Raw genomic sequence first — 17,428 nt, 5'->3', positions numbered from 1 at the left:
TATCAATGGAAAGAGTCATCACTGCCACCCAGGATGCCTTTGTTCCTTTCAATTACATGGGGGATAGGGGAGATTAGTAGTTTAGTTTAGTGAAGGATAACATTGTTTATGTTTTCTATTGATGGCATTTTGTTGGCAAGATCAACCGGTATTTTTTTGTACTTGCTAAAAATGCTCTATAGGTGGCCATAGATGGATCGTAATTCAGCCGGATCAGCACGGACCAACCAAATTTTAATCCATGCGTGGTCACTGCAGTTAAACAGAAGTCAATTTACCAATCAACTTCCATTCAACTGCCCTGTTAGATAAAAGCTTCTCGATCAGTGGCAGCAGCGCTGATCTGGGCATTCTGAAGTTTCCCTGCTGTCAGAATACAATAGCACAGCAGGTTGGATTCCTCTATCCTCCTCAAATGTGTGGATGGGGGAATCAGTTCTGTTTTTTTTTACCAACTCACTGGCTGAATGAAAAAACTGAACCATGTTTGGCCAGCTTTAAGTTGAAAAATGAAAACTAAAGCGGATATCGCAACTAAACACTATCCAACTGAAATGTATTACATATCTGTTCTTGGGTTTAATTATCCTTGAAATGAGGAAATGAGGGGCTGAGGACATTAATGGGGTTGTTGAGGACAGTAATGGTGAGGGCTTGAGATAGGGAAGGGTGGGGTGAAGGTACATATTACCCTTTGCTTATTCACATGTGGATTGGAATTGGTGGCCCATAAGTAGGGGTATTATGGACCGCTAGGGATAGGGGAGAGCATGGTAGTATGCCAGTGAGTAGAGAGAGGTACAGGGTGGTAAAGGTGGGCTAAGGACAATAAAGAATGGGTTCAGGACAGTAATTAGGAGCTGCCGCCGATGAGTGGTAATTAGAGGTCGACCGATATGGGTTTTTCTCTGGCCGATGCCGATATTTAGAAATCGGGGCAGCCGATGGCCGATATATGATGCCGATTTTTGCGGCCGATATTTTGGGCCGATTTTTGGATTGGGATGCATTGTGGAGGAGGATGGATGGTGCTGGGCGTGGGTGGGAGATGCGTTGTGGAGGGGGAAAGATGGTGCTGGCTGTGCCTGGGGGATGCATTGTGGAGGGGGGTGGATGAATGGTGCTGGGCGTGGGTGGGGGATGCGTTGTGGAGGGGGATGGCTGGATGTACACACTGTTCATTGGATGACACCTGTGAGCTCCCACGTGAGTTGGAGTACTATGTACAATCACTAGAGAGCCGAGGCACCTATCAAAGATGAATACTGTACATTACCTCAGTCTCCAGCAGCACGAGAAATGAATCCTTCAGCCACGCTGCTGGTAGCCTGTGCGCCGACACCCCCCCTCCCCCTCGGCGGGCTGGACTGTAGCAGAAAGAAAACTTGTCACAAGCCCAAGCAGCTGCAGTACAAGTTGTCTTGAAGAGATCACAAAAGCTTCCTGCATGCTGGGACGGTGGCGGGATTACTGAACATGGGCTCTAGGCTACGGCTGGAGCCGTAGCCTAGAGCCTATGTTCAGTAATCCCGCCACCGTCCCAGCATGCAGGAAGCATAACAAGTGTGATCTCTTCGCGCAGACAACTACTGCAGTTGCTCGGGCTTGTGACAAGTTTGCTTTATGCTACAGTACAGCCCGCCGAGGTAGAGGGGGGGGGGGGGGGTCGTCGCGCAGGCTACCAGGCTGAAGGATTCATTTCTCGTGCTGCTGGAGGTGGAGCGGGGTTTAGCGTGGCAGCCGAAAATTGGACGATTTTCTTACAATAATCGGCCGATGCTGATTTCTTAAAAACGGCCAAATATCGGCCGATATATCGGCCGACCGATATATCGGTCTACCTTTAGTGGTAATGCAAAAAATCATGATCAATTGCTGTGGGAAAATCCTCCATTGGTGACACCTGCTCCTGCAACAACTAACATGGGAATTACATTAACTTTAGAGAGTTTCTCAAATTTCTTGTTAAGTCATTAGGACAGGAAGTGATGTGAAATCTCCGGGAGACAGAAAGAATAACTTCATTGGGGTTTTAGTCCTCCAAAACTATAATAGTGGGTTTGGCTCTACTTACACTTTAAGAAGACTGTATACAGCGAGACACAATGCCAAAAATACTGAAATGTAGAATATGAGTTTCCATACACTTTATGTAACACAGGTCAAATAAAAATATTTTATAGAGATTTCCCAATTATGTAGCTAAACCATACATAACAAAGTCTAAATCCATGCAAATTGAATTCATCTTTTAATTGTGTATTCCAATTTAACACTTTTTTTTCATTTATAGGTTAAAATGAATAACAAAATGCCAAAGACCGCTGATGAAAAGAGAAGAGCGGTAGAGAAGAAAAAAGATGAAGAGATGCGCAGGGTCGCAGATAGATACAAAGCGGCGGCGGTGAAAAACAGAGAGAAGAAAAGAAAGGAAGAAGAACAGAGAATTGCAGTGGACCAAGAGTGGTCTAAAAAAATAAGGAAGGCCGATGATAAGAGAAGGGCAGATGATAAGAAAAAGGATGAAGAGCTCTTCAAGGCCGTAGATCGATTCAAAACTAAGGAGATGGAAAACAAAGCAAATTTAAGGAAGTAAGAAGCAAAGAGAATTGCAGTGGACCAAAAGTGGAGTAAAATAATGAGAAAGGGTGCCGAAAAGAGAAGGGCAGATGATAAGAAAAAGGATGAGGAGGTCTTTAAAGCGGTAGTTCCGCGGGAAAACGTTTTTTTTTTAAAGACGTTTTTGTAAAGCTGATGGTACAACGAAAATTGTACTCACCAGTCTCCTAGTCGCAGCCGCCACCAGGACGATTTCCCCCAAAAGAAGATTTTATAAAATCTGATGATGGACATTGCCATCTTAACTGCTGGCACCGTGAATCCCTCCTGTATTTTCTTCCGGGATGCGGTGTCTCCTGAGAATACCAGGAGACGCGCCGTGTTTGAAATCTCGCGATATCTCGCGGGTCACGTGACTAGTCACAGCGGGGAGTGTCCTTTTCAGGACGCTGCCGGCTGTTGTCCTAGCAACTATGCAGTGTGACGGCGAGCCGCGCCGTCAACACTGCATAGTTGCTAGGACAACGGCCGGCAGCGTCCTGAAAAGGACACTCCCCGCTGTGACTAGCCAGACTAGTCACGTGACCCGCGGGATTTCAAACACAGCGCGTCTCCTGGGATTCTCAGGACTCGCTCCCAGGAGACATAGCGCTGATCGGGGATTTTTTGAAAACACGCCCACTCCCGCGGGGAAATGTGAGTGACAGCTCACAAAAGGCCCTCAATCCAAGGTAAGGAGGCCTATTAAAAAAAAAAAAAAAAACGGATAGATACAGAACAATGGCTGCTGGTTTTAACAAGAAAAAGTTGACAATTAGGGTGAACCACCGCTTTAAGTAAGTATACAGATACAGAGAGAAGGAGATGGAAAACAAAGCAAATGTAAGAGAGGAAGAGGCAAAGAGAATTGCAGTGGACCAAGAGTGGTCTGAAGTAATGAGAAAGGGTGATGATAAGAGGAGGGCAGAAGATAAGAAAAGGGATGAAGAGCTCTTTAAAGCAGTAGACAGATACAGAGAGAAGGAGATGGAAAACAAAGCAAATGTAAGGAAGAAAGAGGCAAAGAGAATTGCAGTGGAGGAAGAGTGGTCTAAAGAAATAAGGAAGGCCGATGATAAGAGGAGGGCAGATGATGAGAAAAAGGATGAAGAGCTCTTCAAGGCCTTAGACCGATTCAGAACCAAGGAGATGGAAAACAAAGCAAATGTAAGGAAGGAAGAGGCAAAGAGAATTGCAGTGGAGGAAGAGTGGTCTAAACAAATGAGGAAGGCTGATAAGAGGGCAGAAGATAAGAAAAAGGATGAAGAGCGCCTCAAGGCACTAGATAGATACAAAGCAGAGGATGCGAGAAGGAGAGAAAACAAAAGAAGAGAAGAGAGAATCAGAATAGCAGAAGAGAGAACAGGCCAAGTGGCCAAGAGTAGAGAGGAAATAAAAGGCATGGGGGAAAACGTGTGGTGGGGAAGGGCAGGGGGTACCCCTTACTCATTCACATAGGGATCAGAATTGGGGGCCCATAAGCAGGGGTACTATGGACTGCTAGGGATAGGGGGAAGCACAGTAGTATGTCAATGAGTAAAGGTACAGGCAGGGGCGTAACTAGAAATCACAGGGCCCCATAGCAAAATGTTGTATGGGGCCCCCCAGAGCCGCCCTAGTGTCAATGCAGCGTGACCTGTGCCCCATGCAGCGTGACCTGTGCCCCATGCAGCGTGACCTGTGCCCCATGCAGCGTGACCGGTTCCCCATACAGCGTGACCTGTGCCCAATGAAGCGTGACCTGTGCCCCATACAGCGTGACCTGTGCCCCATACAGCGTGACCTGTGCCCCATACATCGTGACCTGTGCCCTATGCAGTGTGACCTGTGCCCCATGCAGCGTGACCTGTGCCCAATGCAGCGTGACCTGTGACCAATGCAGCGTGACCTGTGCCTAGGGTTGCCACCTCATCCCTTTAAAACAGAACACATATGAATTACACAGGTTCTGGTGCTAATTTAATGCAGGTAAGGCACCAAGTGAGTTTAATTACCACTTTAATCAGACACAGACACTGTGTAATTCATATGTGTTCTGTTTTAAAGGGATGAGGTGGCAACCCTACCTGTGCCCCATACAGCGTGACCTGTGCCCTATGCAGCGTGACCTGTGCCCCATGCAGCGTGACCGTGCCCAATGCAGCATGACCTGTGCCCCATACAGCGTGACTTGTGCCCCATACAGTATTGCCCGTGCCCAATACAGCCTGGCCTGCCTGTGCCCAATACAGCCTGGCCTGCCTGTGCCCAATACAGCCTGGCCTGCCTGTGCCCAATACAGCCTGGCCTGCCTGTGCCCCATACAGCATGACCTGTGCCCAATACAGCATTGCCTGTCCCAATGCGGCATGACCTGTGCCCAATACAGCGTTGCCTGTGCCCAATACAGCCTGGCCTGTGCCCAATACACCCTTAACTGCCTGTGGCCCATACAGCATGACCTGTGCCCAATACAGCATTGCCTGTGCCCAATACAGCCTGGCCTGCCTGTGCCCAATACAGCCTCACCTGTGCAGAGGAAGAAGCAAGCCGGCCGGATCAGCAGAGAGCGGGATTGCCCGCTGTAATAGCTTTCATTTGAATTTCCCGTCTTCCCAGGGCTCATCGTCACATAGCCCCACCTCTTAGCCCAACGCCTTAGATGGTGTCACATGTCCGACACTGGACCGGCGTTCTGTCGATCAAAGGTGCCAGGCCAAGAGGTGGAGCTATGTGACATGAGCCCCGGGAACACTGGAAGTTCTAATGAAAGCTATTACAGCGGGCAATTCCACTCTCTGCTGATACGGACAGCTCGCCTCTTCCTCTCCTCTCTCTTCCCCTGGCTGGGAGACCATGCCAGCGATGCTCTAATCCAGTGCCGGCCCAAGACATTGTGCTGCCTGGTACCAAGAATGAAATGCTGCCCCCCCCCAAAAAAATAAATCACGCCCACCAAAATGCCCACACATTCATTATTTTATATCAGGATAACTAAAGTGGACCTGTCATGGCTCTATACATGTATATAGAAGCATAAAGAGGACCTGTCATGGCCACACAGAGGCCCCCCTTACATCAGAGCCTGCACAGAGGCCCCCCTTACATCAGAGTCTGCAGAGAGGCCCCCCTATTACATCAGAGGTTGCACAGAGGCCCCCCTATTACATCAGAGGTTGCACGGAGGCCCCCCCATTACATCAGAGGTTGCACAGAGGCCCCCATATTACATCAGAGGTTGCACAGAGGCCCCCCTATTACATCAGATGTTGCACGGAGGCCCCCCCATTACATCAGAGGTTGCACAGAGGCCCCCACATTACATCAGAGGTTGCACAGAGGCCCCCCCATTACATCAGAGGTTGCACAGAGGCCCCCCCATTACAACAGAGGTTGCACAGAGGCCCCCCCATTACAACAGAGGTTGCACAGAGGCCCCCCATTACAACAGAGGTTGCACAGAGGCCCCCCATTACAACAGAGGTTGCACAGAGGCCCCCCCATTACATCAGAGGTTGCACAGAGGCCCCCCCATTACATTAGAGGTTGCACAGAGGGCCCCCCATTACATCAGAGGTTGCACACAGAGGCACCCCCCCCCCCATTACATCAGAGGTTGCACACAGAGCCCCCCCCCCCCCATTACATCAGAGGTTGCACACAGAGCCCCCCCCCCCCCATTACATCAGAGGTTGCACACAGAGCCCCCCCCCCCCATTACATCAGAGGTTGCACACAGAGCCCCCCCCCCCCCCATTACATCAGAGGTTGCACACAGAGCCCCCCCCCCATTACATCAGAGGTTGCACACAGAGCCCCCCCCCCCCATTACATCAGAGGTTGCACACAGAGCCCCCCCCCCATTACATCAGAGGTTGCACACAGAGCCCCCCCCCCCTCCCTTACATCAGATGCTTGAGCTGCTGAGCAGACACATCTCTCTCCTCTCCCTCACCTCCTCTGCACCGCGCAGTGAGAAGCGAGTGGGGGGGAAGCTTGGTCAGGTGCTAGCAGTTCCAGCTACATGAGCAGACAGTGACACAGCTCTCCCTCCCCTCCTCTGCCCCGTGGAATGAGAAGGGGGGCGAATGAAGCTTGGTGCTAGTGATGTCCAGCAGTCCCAGCTGCATGGGCAGACTCATCTCTCCTCTCCCCTCCTCTACACCGCAGATTGAGAAGGGGGAGGGGGTGCTAGCAAAATTACAGCAGTTCCAGCATGAGCTGCCCGACGGATTGAGATGCGCGGGGGGCGGTGCTAGCAGCGACTCGAGACCTCATTTCACCGCTCTCTCCACTCTCTGCAGCGGGGAAGAAGGTGGGGGCCGGGAGAGTGCCGCGGCGCTGCCATTCTCACTGGCAATTAACCTCACAGCGGAGCAGGCCGAACGGATTGGGGGCCGGGCGGTCTGCTCTTATCCTCACCGGGCCCCCCTGATCCTCACTCGGCCGCGGGCCCCATAGCGCCCGCGTGGGTCGCTATGGCGGTAGTTCCGCCACTGGGTACAGGACAGTAAAGGGGGCTCAGGACAGTAATGGGGGGGGGCAGAGGACTGTAATAGATAGGCTCAAGACAGTAATGAGGGGCTGAGGACACTAATGGGGTTTTTGAGGACAGTAATGTGAGAATACGGGATAGGAAAGGGTGCGTTAGTGGTTCTTAGTACCCCTTACTCATTCACATAGGGATCAGAATTGGGGGCCCATATGTAAGGGTACTATGGACTGCTAGGGATAAGGGAGAGCACGATAGTATGTCAATGAGTAGAGGTACAGGACAGTTAGGGGGGCTAAGGACAGTTAGGGGGGCTCAGGAGTGGACAGTAATGGGGGTGGGGGGCAGAGGACTATAATAGATGGGCTCAAGACAGTAATGAGGGGCTGAGGACACTAATGGGGTTTTTGAGGACAGTAATGTGAGGGTACGGGATAGGGAAGGGTGCGGTAGTGGTTCTTAGTAACCCTTACTCATTCACATGGGGGCCCACAAGTAGGGGTACTATGGACCGCTAGAGTCAGGGGAGAGCATCGTAGTATGTCAATGAGTAGAGGTACAGGTTGGTAAGGGGGGCTCAGGACAGTAATGGGGGGGGGGGGAAACAGTAATGGATGGGCCCAGGACAGTAATGAGGGTCTGATTACATTAATGAGGTTGTTGAGGACAGTAGTGTGAGGGATAGGGAAGGGTGCGGTAGAGGTATATAGTACTTTTTACTCATTCACATAGGGATCAGAATTGGGGGCCCATAAGCAGGGGTACTATGGACTGCTAGGGATAGGGGGAAGCACAGTAGTATGTCAATGAGTAGAGGTACAGGACAGCAAGGGGGGCTCAAGACAGTAATGGGGGGGGGGGGGGGCGGTAGTGGTTCTTAGTACCCCTTACTCATTCACATGGGGGTCAAAATTGGGGGCCGATAAGTAGGGGTACTATGGACTGCTAGAGTCAGGGGAGAGCATCGTAGTATGTCAATGAGTAGAGGTACAGGATGGTAAGGGTGGCTCAGGACAGTAAAGGGGGGGGGGGGGGTAAACAGTAATGGATGGGCCGAGGACAGTAATTATGGGCTGATGACTTTAATGGGGTTGTTGAGGACAGTAGTGTGAGGTATAGGGAAGGGTGCGGTAGAGGTATATAGTACTTCTTACTCATTCACATAGGGATCAGAATTGGGGGCCCATAAGTAAGGGTACTATGGACTGCTAGGGATAAGGGAGAGCATAATAGTATGTCAATAAGTATAGGTACAGGACAGTCAGGAGTGGAAAGTAATGGGGGGGGGGGGGGGAGAGGACTATAATAGATGGGCTCAAGACAGTAATGAGGGGCTGAGGACACTAATGGTATTTTTGAGGACAGTAATGTGAGGGTACGGGATAGGGAAGGGTGTGGTAGTGGTTCTTAGTACGCCTTACTCATTCACATGGGGGCCCACAAGTAGGGGTACTATGGACCGCTATAGTCAGGGGAGAGAATGGCAATATGTCAATGAGTAGAGGTACAGGATGGTAAGGGGGGCTCAGGACAGTAATGGGGGGGGGGCAGTAATGGATGGGCTCAGGACAGTAATGAGGGGCTGATGACATTAATGGGGTTGTTGAGGACAGTAGTATGAGGGATAGGGAAGGGTGTAGTAGAGTTATATAGTATTTCTTACTCATTCACATATCACAATTCACATTTGGGATCACAATTGGGGGCCCATAAGTAGGGATACTATGGACCTCTAGGGATAGGGGAGAGCGTGGTAGTCAAAGGATGGGCTCAGTACAATATAACTGGGTACTGACATTTCTAGGTAAAGTTGATCCAGGGAAAATCCGATTGCCTCTCGGGGGATCAGGAAGGATTTTTTTTCCCCAGCTGTAGCAAATTGGATCATGCTCTGCTGGGGTTTTTTCGCCTTCCTCTGGATCAACTGTGGCTATAGAATTGGGTATATGGGTTTGTACGACATTTGTTTTTATTTTTTTATGGTTGAACTAGATAGACTTGTGTCTTTTTTCAACCTAATTATGTAACTATGCTGGGTGTGCAGTGCGCCCCTGTGCCTTTATACTTTACTGTTGTCAGGTATGCCATTCAGCTGTTCCGCTGATTTATTTATCTTGACAGCAACAGCGTTTGCTCCCACGATACATAAAGCTGTGCTGTAGGAGGCGATTTCGCCACCACAGTTAAAAAAAAAAAAGCATATATGCCGAAGCATGGGGGCAGCAGGGGCGGAGGAGCGATTTTGCTCCTAACGCCGCATACATAAGGTCGTAATTCCGACAAAGGCTTGCTCGTGGAAAAGTCCGACCGTGTGTACGCGGCATAACTTTTTTTGCGGGAGGATGCCCCCATGCTTCGGCATATATATTTTAGGCACAGGTTGCGTTAAAAAAATGTTTTATTTTTTATTATGTTTTTTTTTTTGGTATTTGCTTTGCAGGTATGGTATGTAAGGTCTTACTGTTATACTGTAATGTTACTTTGTTTTAATGTTAACCATCATTTGCTTAGCAGGTATGCCATTCAGTTGCAGCGCGGATTTATTTATCTTGACAGCAACATCGTTTGCTCCCACGATACATAAAGCCGTGACTCCAACGCTGTAGGGGGTTATTTCACCAGCACAGTTAAAAAAAAAAAAAAAGAGCATATATGCCAAAGCATGGGGGCAGCAGGGGCGGAGGACCGATTTTGCTCCTAATGCCACGTACATACGGCCGAAATTCCGACAGAGGCTTGACCGTGGAAAAGTCTGACCGTGTGTACACAGCATAACTTTTTTGCGGGAGAATGCCCCCATGCGTCGGCATATATAAATGGTGCATGTATGCCTATCATTAGAAGTGGGTGGATGAAGGGAGGTATTCTAATGGTGGGCATACCCACCGATCAATCTCTTTTTCGTTCAGCCAACAGGCTGCATGAAATAAAAGATTACAATACATGTCCAACAAGGACCATCAACGTATGGTATGTTGCTGGACTTTGAATGGTTATACCAGAATGATGCCTGTGGGTTTAGGCATCATCTTGGTATCATTCTTTTCAGCCAGCGGTCGGCTTTCATGTAAAAGCAATCCTAGCAGCTAATTAGCCTCTACACTGATTTTACAAGCAGTGGAGGTAATGTCCCCCCCCCCCCCCCCCGGATATAAACAGCACCATTGGGAAAGCATTTTATCACACCGATCTTGGTGTGGTCAGATGTTCTGAAAGCAGAGGAAAAATCTAGGGTCTAATAGACCCCAATTGTTTTTTAAAAAAGAGTACCTGTCACTAACTATTGCTATTATAAGGGATATTTACATTCCCTGAGATAACAATAAAAATGGTAAAAAAATAAAATAAATGGAAGGAACAGTTTAAAAATAAAATAAAAAAGCAAAATAAATAATAATAATAAAAAAAAAAAAAAGATCACCCCTGTCCCCCCCTGCTCTTGCGCAGAAGGCAAACGCAAACGTCGGTCTGGCGTCATATGTAAACAGCAATTGCACCATGCATGTGAGGTATCACCACGAAGGTCAGATCGAGGGCAGTCATTTTAGCAGTAGACCTCCTCTGTAAATCTAATGTGGTAACCTGTAGAGGCTTTTAAAAATGTATGTATCAAATCAAAGTATGCTGCTCTTCTGAACAATGTCTGGAACAACCCATTTTATTCAGATTTTCAGAGAGAAATTGCCTATACCTAGCATGTACAACGTTTGCTGCCTTCATCCTTAAAGTGTTACTAAACCCACAACAGTAAAACCAGTCTGTATATGCAGTAAAGCATACATGTTATACTCACTGTGGAACCTAAGAGGTTAATCCTCTGCATTGTGTAAAAAGACTGTTTGATCCTGTATGCACAGATCCTCCCCTTCTTCCACTGACTCCAGAACATGTCCGGATAATACAGAGTCTTTGGAGTCAGTTTGCACATGTTTAGTTTTAGGTGTATTGCTAGAGAGTTATTTTTTCCTTTTTAGAAGGGTGCATGTGATCAGCACAGGGTCAATAAGCACTATCCAGACAGAGGGTCAGGGGTCCTGGATCATGACAGGACAGCCAGTGCAGTATGAAAACTTCTCCTACAAGCTTTACCAGGAACTGATAGAAGTTACAAGACTGCTATATACTGCTGATGTCAAAAGGTATTTAGCAGTTTATATTTACTAAAATAATTGCATTTCCATGTTCTTTTTACTATGGGAGACCAGATATAGTCAATGCCTGTGTTTAGTAACACTTTAACCACTTGTCCACCAGGCCTATTCTGGTACTTCTCTCCATGTAAAAATCTCAATTTTTTTGCTAGAAAATTAATCAGAACCCCCAAACATTATATATTTTTTTAGCAGATACCATAGGGAATAAAATGGCAGTCATTGCAACTTTTTTTCTCGCACGGTATTTGCGCAATAGTTTTTCAAACGCCTTTTTTTTGGGAAAAAAAAACGGTTTCATGAATTAAGAAATAACAAAACAGTATAGTTAGCCCAATTTTTTTGTATAATGTGTAAGATGATGTTACGCTGAGTAAATAGATACCTAACATGTCACGCTTTAAAATTGCGCACACTCATGGAATGGCGCTAAACTTCGGTCCATAGGCGACGCTTTAATTTTTTTTACAGGTTACTATTTGAGTTACAGAGGAGGTCTAGTGCTAGAATTGTTGCTCACACTCTAACGCATGTGGCGATACCTCAAATGTGAGGTTTGAACAGCGTTTACATATGTGGGCAGGATTTACATGCGTGTTCGCTTCTGAGCGCAAGCTACCGGGACAGGGGAGTTTAAAAAAAAAAAAAAAAAAAAAAAAAATTCATTTTTTTATTTTACTTCATTTTTTTTATTTTTACACTTAAAAAATAAAATAACAAAAAATGTTGTTCACTTTGATTCCTATTACAAGGAATGTAAATATCCCTTGTAATAGGAATCACTGCGACAGGTCCTCTTTATGGAATCACGGCGACAGGTCCTCTTTATGGAATCACTGCGACAGGTCCTCTTTATGGAATCACGGTGACAGGTCCTCTTTATGGAATCACGGTGACAGGTCCTCTTTATGGAATCACGGTGACAGGTCCTCTTTATGGAATCACGGTGACAGGTCCTCTTTATGGAATCACGATGACAGGTCCTCTTTATGGAATCACGATGACAGGTCCTCTTTATGGAATCACGATGACAGGTCCTCTTTATGGAATCACGATGACAGGTCCTCTTTATGGAATCACGGTGACAGGTCCTCTTTATGGAATCACGATGACAGGTCCTCTTTATGGAATCACGATGACAGGTCCTCTTTATGGAATCACGATGACAGGTCCTCTTTATGGAATCACGGTGACAGGTCCTCTTTATGGAATCACGGTGACAGGTCCTCTTTATGGAATCACTGCGACAGGTCCTCTTTATGGAATCACTGTAAAAGGTCGTCTTTATGGAGAGATGTGGGGTCAATAAGACCCCACATCTCTCCAGGCTTGAAAGCATGAGATTGTGAAAAAAAAATTCACTGATCTTCATGCCGACAGCCGCGATTGCGGCTTTGTTTACTTCCGGGTACCTGAGCGTGACGTCACAACGTCGTGCCCGGGCCTCCAACAGTCATCTTTATCGTCGTGAGCCAGCGCCGCTGATTTGTTCTCCGGGCCCCCAATGGCACGGGAGAGCCCGGAGAAGCACCGGATGGTGGCGGGATGTCCCCTCCCGCTGCCTATAAGAACGATCAAGCAGCGATACTGCCGCTATGATTGTTCTTATCGTGCAGAGAATCGCCGGCAGAAGATGGTGATGTCTGAATGATGCCTGTAGCTGCAGCCATTATTCAGATATCACCGCACAAAGTCGAGGATGTCATATGACGTCCTCGGTAGGCAAGTGGTTAAATAAAGGCCACCTGTTTTTTCACAGACTGAATGACCTCTGCAATTAAACCTCACACTATTATTTTGTACATGCCCTTTTCAATGAATGATTCAATTATACCGACTCGGCAGCATGCATGCCATGTCTTTTGGGTCTGTTGGTTTTCTATTACTCTACTACACTTACTAGTAAATTATTTGCCGTGTAGAAATATAATATATACCAAAAACAGTGAATGATCTGGTTGTTGATGTTGGACGGCTACTATTTTGAACATATTTGTAGGGTGTATCAGTTGTTTCCCTATAGGTGGCCATAGATGGATCGAAACGTGGCTGGTTCAGCAGGGACTGGTTGTTCAGGTTCATGAGAAGTCGATCTAATGACCAAAAAATGTTGGTTTGATCAGCGCTGACCAGTGTATTCTGACAGCGGAGGAGTCCTTGCTGTCAGAATACAACATAGCAGAGAGAATCCTCTATCCAAACTCACTTGTGTGGATGGGGGAATCTGTTCAGTTTTGTTTCTATCAGCCAACTGGCTGATTTAAAAAAAATAAAAAATTACCCATATTTGGCCAGTTTAAGACCGGATGTGCATTACTACAAAATCAGCAGGTAAAAAAAGAAAAAATAATAATGCATGAAAAACGAAAGCAGTCGCCTGCCACCACTTTTTTCTCGAATTGCAGTAGAACAAGAAATGTCGTTATTTTTGGGGGGGCAAAACAGACATGTGTGGCAACGCCAAGCACTATATTTTACTTTTTTTGATTGCAAAGTTGACATAACTAATTGCAAAATGTAATAAAAAAAAAAAAGGCTTTTTTGTACTTACAATTGCATATCATTTATTGCATAAGTACTGATGTACAATTTATCAGGGCTGATAATAAAGAGACATCTGAAATGGTCCCTCAAAATAAAATAGCTATGCTTGTGCTTGTATATACATATTTCACACATGGTTTCCAAAATTGTAGGCAAATCATTGAAGTGCACCTCCTGTCTGCCTTCAATGGAAGTAGCCACTTTTGCAGGCTGGGTCCATACTGAGTATTTGAGGTTTGTTACAATCTTGTGACAGCAGTAAAGCAATAAAGGTTGGTTCAGACCCAGTCATAGCTACCTCCAATGACGAACACTGAGGGTACACGTAAAGTGCACCTGTCATTTAGTACGGTAGTAGACAAAAAGCTTTGTAAGAAGATAGCATTGCATTATTTTATAGTTAGGATTCTTAAGACCTATTTAAGTCTCATTTCATATGCATGTCTGGGTGGGGGTATATATATATATATATATATATATATATATATATATATATATATATATATATATATATATAAATATAAATATAAAAAACACAACATTGACTACGATCAGATATTCCACCAACAATTGTGTGATGGACGTGTTTTGTCGGATAATCTGACCGTCTGTACGCTCCATCGGACAATTGTTGTCGGAATTTTCAACAACAAATGTTGGCTGTGCATGCGCTCAAATTGTCTGACAACAAATGTGTTCCGTCGGATTATCTGATCGTGTGTACATAAGTCCGTCGGACTAAAATCCAAAGTATAACCACGCATGCTCCGAACCAGGACTAACCATCAGACAACGTTAGCAGAAGTTGCAAAAAAAAAAAGGTTGGCACCAAAGAGCTGAAAAACCACATTGTTTCGTGCATGTTGGCTGAAAAAGTTCTGCCGTCTGTATGCAGAACAAGTTCACAGCCAATGCCCTTCGGACAAAAATCCACAGATTTGTCCGATGCAAATCCGATCGTGTGTACGAGCCTTTCGAACTACTGTAAGCCCTGCCTTAGTTCTTCCCTAGGAACCCCCTCCCCCAGTCTCTATAACATAGGGGTAGGTGTTCTGTAGTCTAGCAAGGACAAACTCAGACAGGGCTTGGGATTTCAGTGCTGCTAGGGCAGGATTTTCAGCTCAGTCCATGAAATTAGGAGCTCACTGGATTTCTGGCAGAACAACAGTTTTTTTCTGTACTTGCAGCATTTTTAAATATACAAAACGGGAAGCAATGTGCAGATATTGCAGAGATTTACTGCATATATATTTTTTTGCTCAGACACTCCCTTTATTTTTTTAAAGTCCTAAATCTACCCTGTTGTATACAATCGTAACAGTGTGCTGAGGCTGGGTGTAAAAAAGAGTGAAAAGGAGATGAGTCACCTGTTCAACTTTACTTTATCCTTCGGGTTTCTCCCTGTCACTTCGACAGACAAAGCATGGTGTCTCTGCCATTCCCTGTCTTATTCCTGTTCAGTTTTAAATGACAGGTGCACTTATACAATAAATATTCCTTGGCAATAGAGATTTTAGCAGATCCATCTGCATGTGTTACAGTATCCTCTCATAAAACAGGAGGTAGGCCTGTGAGGTCAGCACTTTGTTTAGTGGTACCGCTTGTACGTGGCTGTCGCTGATGTGGAACCAATGACCCTTTGTAGGCTCTTTAATCGGCACTGAAAATAAGTAAAAGATAAAATTAATGCTCACACCTTTATCTTATCGGGTTGACCTTCTGAACCACCCATATATTATCTTACCTTCAGGAAGTTCTCCCCGAAGTACAAGGTCGCACAGATGAGGGTTTGGGGTTCGCGATTTTACATAGGCAGTGTAGTGTCCAGAACGCATGGTCCCGCTGTGTTCAATCACTCCATACAAGGAGTACAGAAGTCTGTCCTCTCCGTCAGAGATATTCTGGAAGGGGAGTAAGAATTAGAACAGACTGTGTTTGGATGATTTTATCCTACCATATCTGCATTCTTAAACAACCAATTACCGTATTTATCGGCATATAAATACGCACAGGCGTATAACACGCACCTTAATTTTAGGAGGGAAGTTTCAGGAATTTCTTTTTTTAAAGAGAACTTTGAAGCAAAATAAGGGTCAGTGCCCATCAATGCAGCCTCACAATTGCCCATCGATGACCACATGCAGCCTCACCATTGTCATGAATGCAGCCTGACTAATGCCTATCTGCAGCCTCACCTCAGATTACTGCTGCCTCAGAGTGGACAGGGAGGGGGGCGGGACGAGCGCCGTCAGATTACATACAGCGAGAATCTCCTGTTAACTCGGCAGCCTCTTTAATACAAAGTAGGAGGGAAACAACTACAATTAGATATTGATGGTCGGACTTTGAGGCCAAGGAAGTATGTTTAACCACTTCCGTACCGGGCTTTTATACACACATCCATACCAGGCCTATTCTGGCACTTCTCTCCTACATGTACAAATCATATTTTTTTTGTTGGAAAATTCCGCAGAACCCCCAAACATTATATATGTTTTTTTAGCAGACACCCTAGGGAATAAAACGACGGTCATTGAAACGTTTTATCTTGCACGGTATTTGCGCAATAATTTTTCAAACGCCTTTTTTTGGAAAAAAACAGTTTCATGAATTAAAAAAATAACAAAAAACAGTAAAGTTAGCCCAATTTTTTTGTAAAATATGAAAGATGATGTTACACCGAGTAAATAGATACCCAACATGTCACGCTTTAAAATTGCGCACACTCATGGAATGGCGCCAAACTTCAGTACTTAAAAATCTCCATAGGCAAAGCTTTGAATTTTTTTACAGGTTACCAGTTCAGATTTACAGAGGAGATCTAGTGCTAGAATTGTTGCTGGCACTCTAACGCACGCGGCGATACCTCACATATGTGGTTTAAACTGCGTTTACATATGTTGGCGGGACTTGCGTGTGCGTTCGCTTCTGCGCTAGAGCTACTGGGGACAGGGGCGTTAAAAAAAATATTTTTTATTTTTTTTACATATTTATATATTTTATTTATTTTATTTTGTTTACATATTTATTTATTTTTTTACAATGTAAACATCCCCTTGTAATAGGAATGTGTGTGACAGGTACTCTTTATGGAGAGATGCGGGGTCAATAAGACCCAGCATCTCTCCTCCAGGCTGAAAAGCATGAAATCGGTGAAAAAAAATTCACCGATCTCATGATTACTGTTGCTTAGCAGCCGCAATTGCGGCTTTGTTTACTTACGGGGACCCGGGCGTGACGTCATCACATCACGCCCTCCGACGGTCATAGAGATGACTGGTGACCATCTGGTCACCAGTCATCTCTATGCTTCCTGCCAGCCCCGGACGATTCGTTCTCCGGGCCCCCAATGGCACGGGAGAGCCCGGAGAAGCACCGGATGGTGTGTTTTTTGTAATATAATGATGATATTAAACTTTATTTTTTAAACATACTTCCTTGGCCTCAAAGTCCGACCATCAATATCTACCTGTAGTTATTGTTTCCCTCCTACTATATATACGGATGTGGCCCATGTGAGTGCTATCCCTTTGTATTCTAGCTTTCCCTCTCCCCCTTTTTTCCTCCTCCCCTTTCCAGCCCTCCCTCCCTTCCCTTCTCTACTCCCAATCCTTTTTCATTTAATCTCTTTAATACAAAGTCCTGCCTCCTGGACAGGCTTCTA

At 45.9% G+C, this 17,428-nt stretch overlaps 1 protein-coding gene across 1 annotated transcript in view; it reads right to left on the bottom strand.

The window, feature by feature from the left end:
• Positions 1-15,012: 15,012 nt before the first annotated feature.
• Positions 15,013-17,428, bottom strand: part of USP16 (ubiquitin specific peptidase 16) — a 51,965-nt gene continuing 49,549 nt past the window's right edge. Inside the window, exons 17-18 of the mRNA XM_040338844.1 lie at positions 15,509-15,665; positions 15,013-15,424 (exon numbers count right to left, since the gene is read on the bottom strand). Of these exons, the coding sequence (XP_040194778.1) occupies positions 15,300-15,424; positions 15,509-15,665 (282 nt within the window). The 3' untranslated portion in view covers positions 15,013-15,299. The remainder of the gene's footprint in view (positions 15,425-15,508; positions 15,666-17,428) is intronic.

Source organism: Rana temporaria, chromosome 2, assembly GCF_905171775.1.
Source record: "Rana temporaria chromosome 2, aRanTem1.1, whole genome shotgun sequence".
In the NCBI taxonomy this organism is placed as follows: Eukaryota; Metazoa; Chordata; class Amphibia; order Anura; family Ranidae; genus Rana; species Rana temporaria.
The sequence above is the reverse complement of the archived record's forward strand: the minus strand, read 5'-3'. Positions and strand labels throughout refer to the sequence as shown.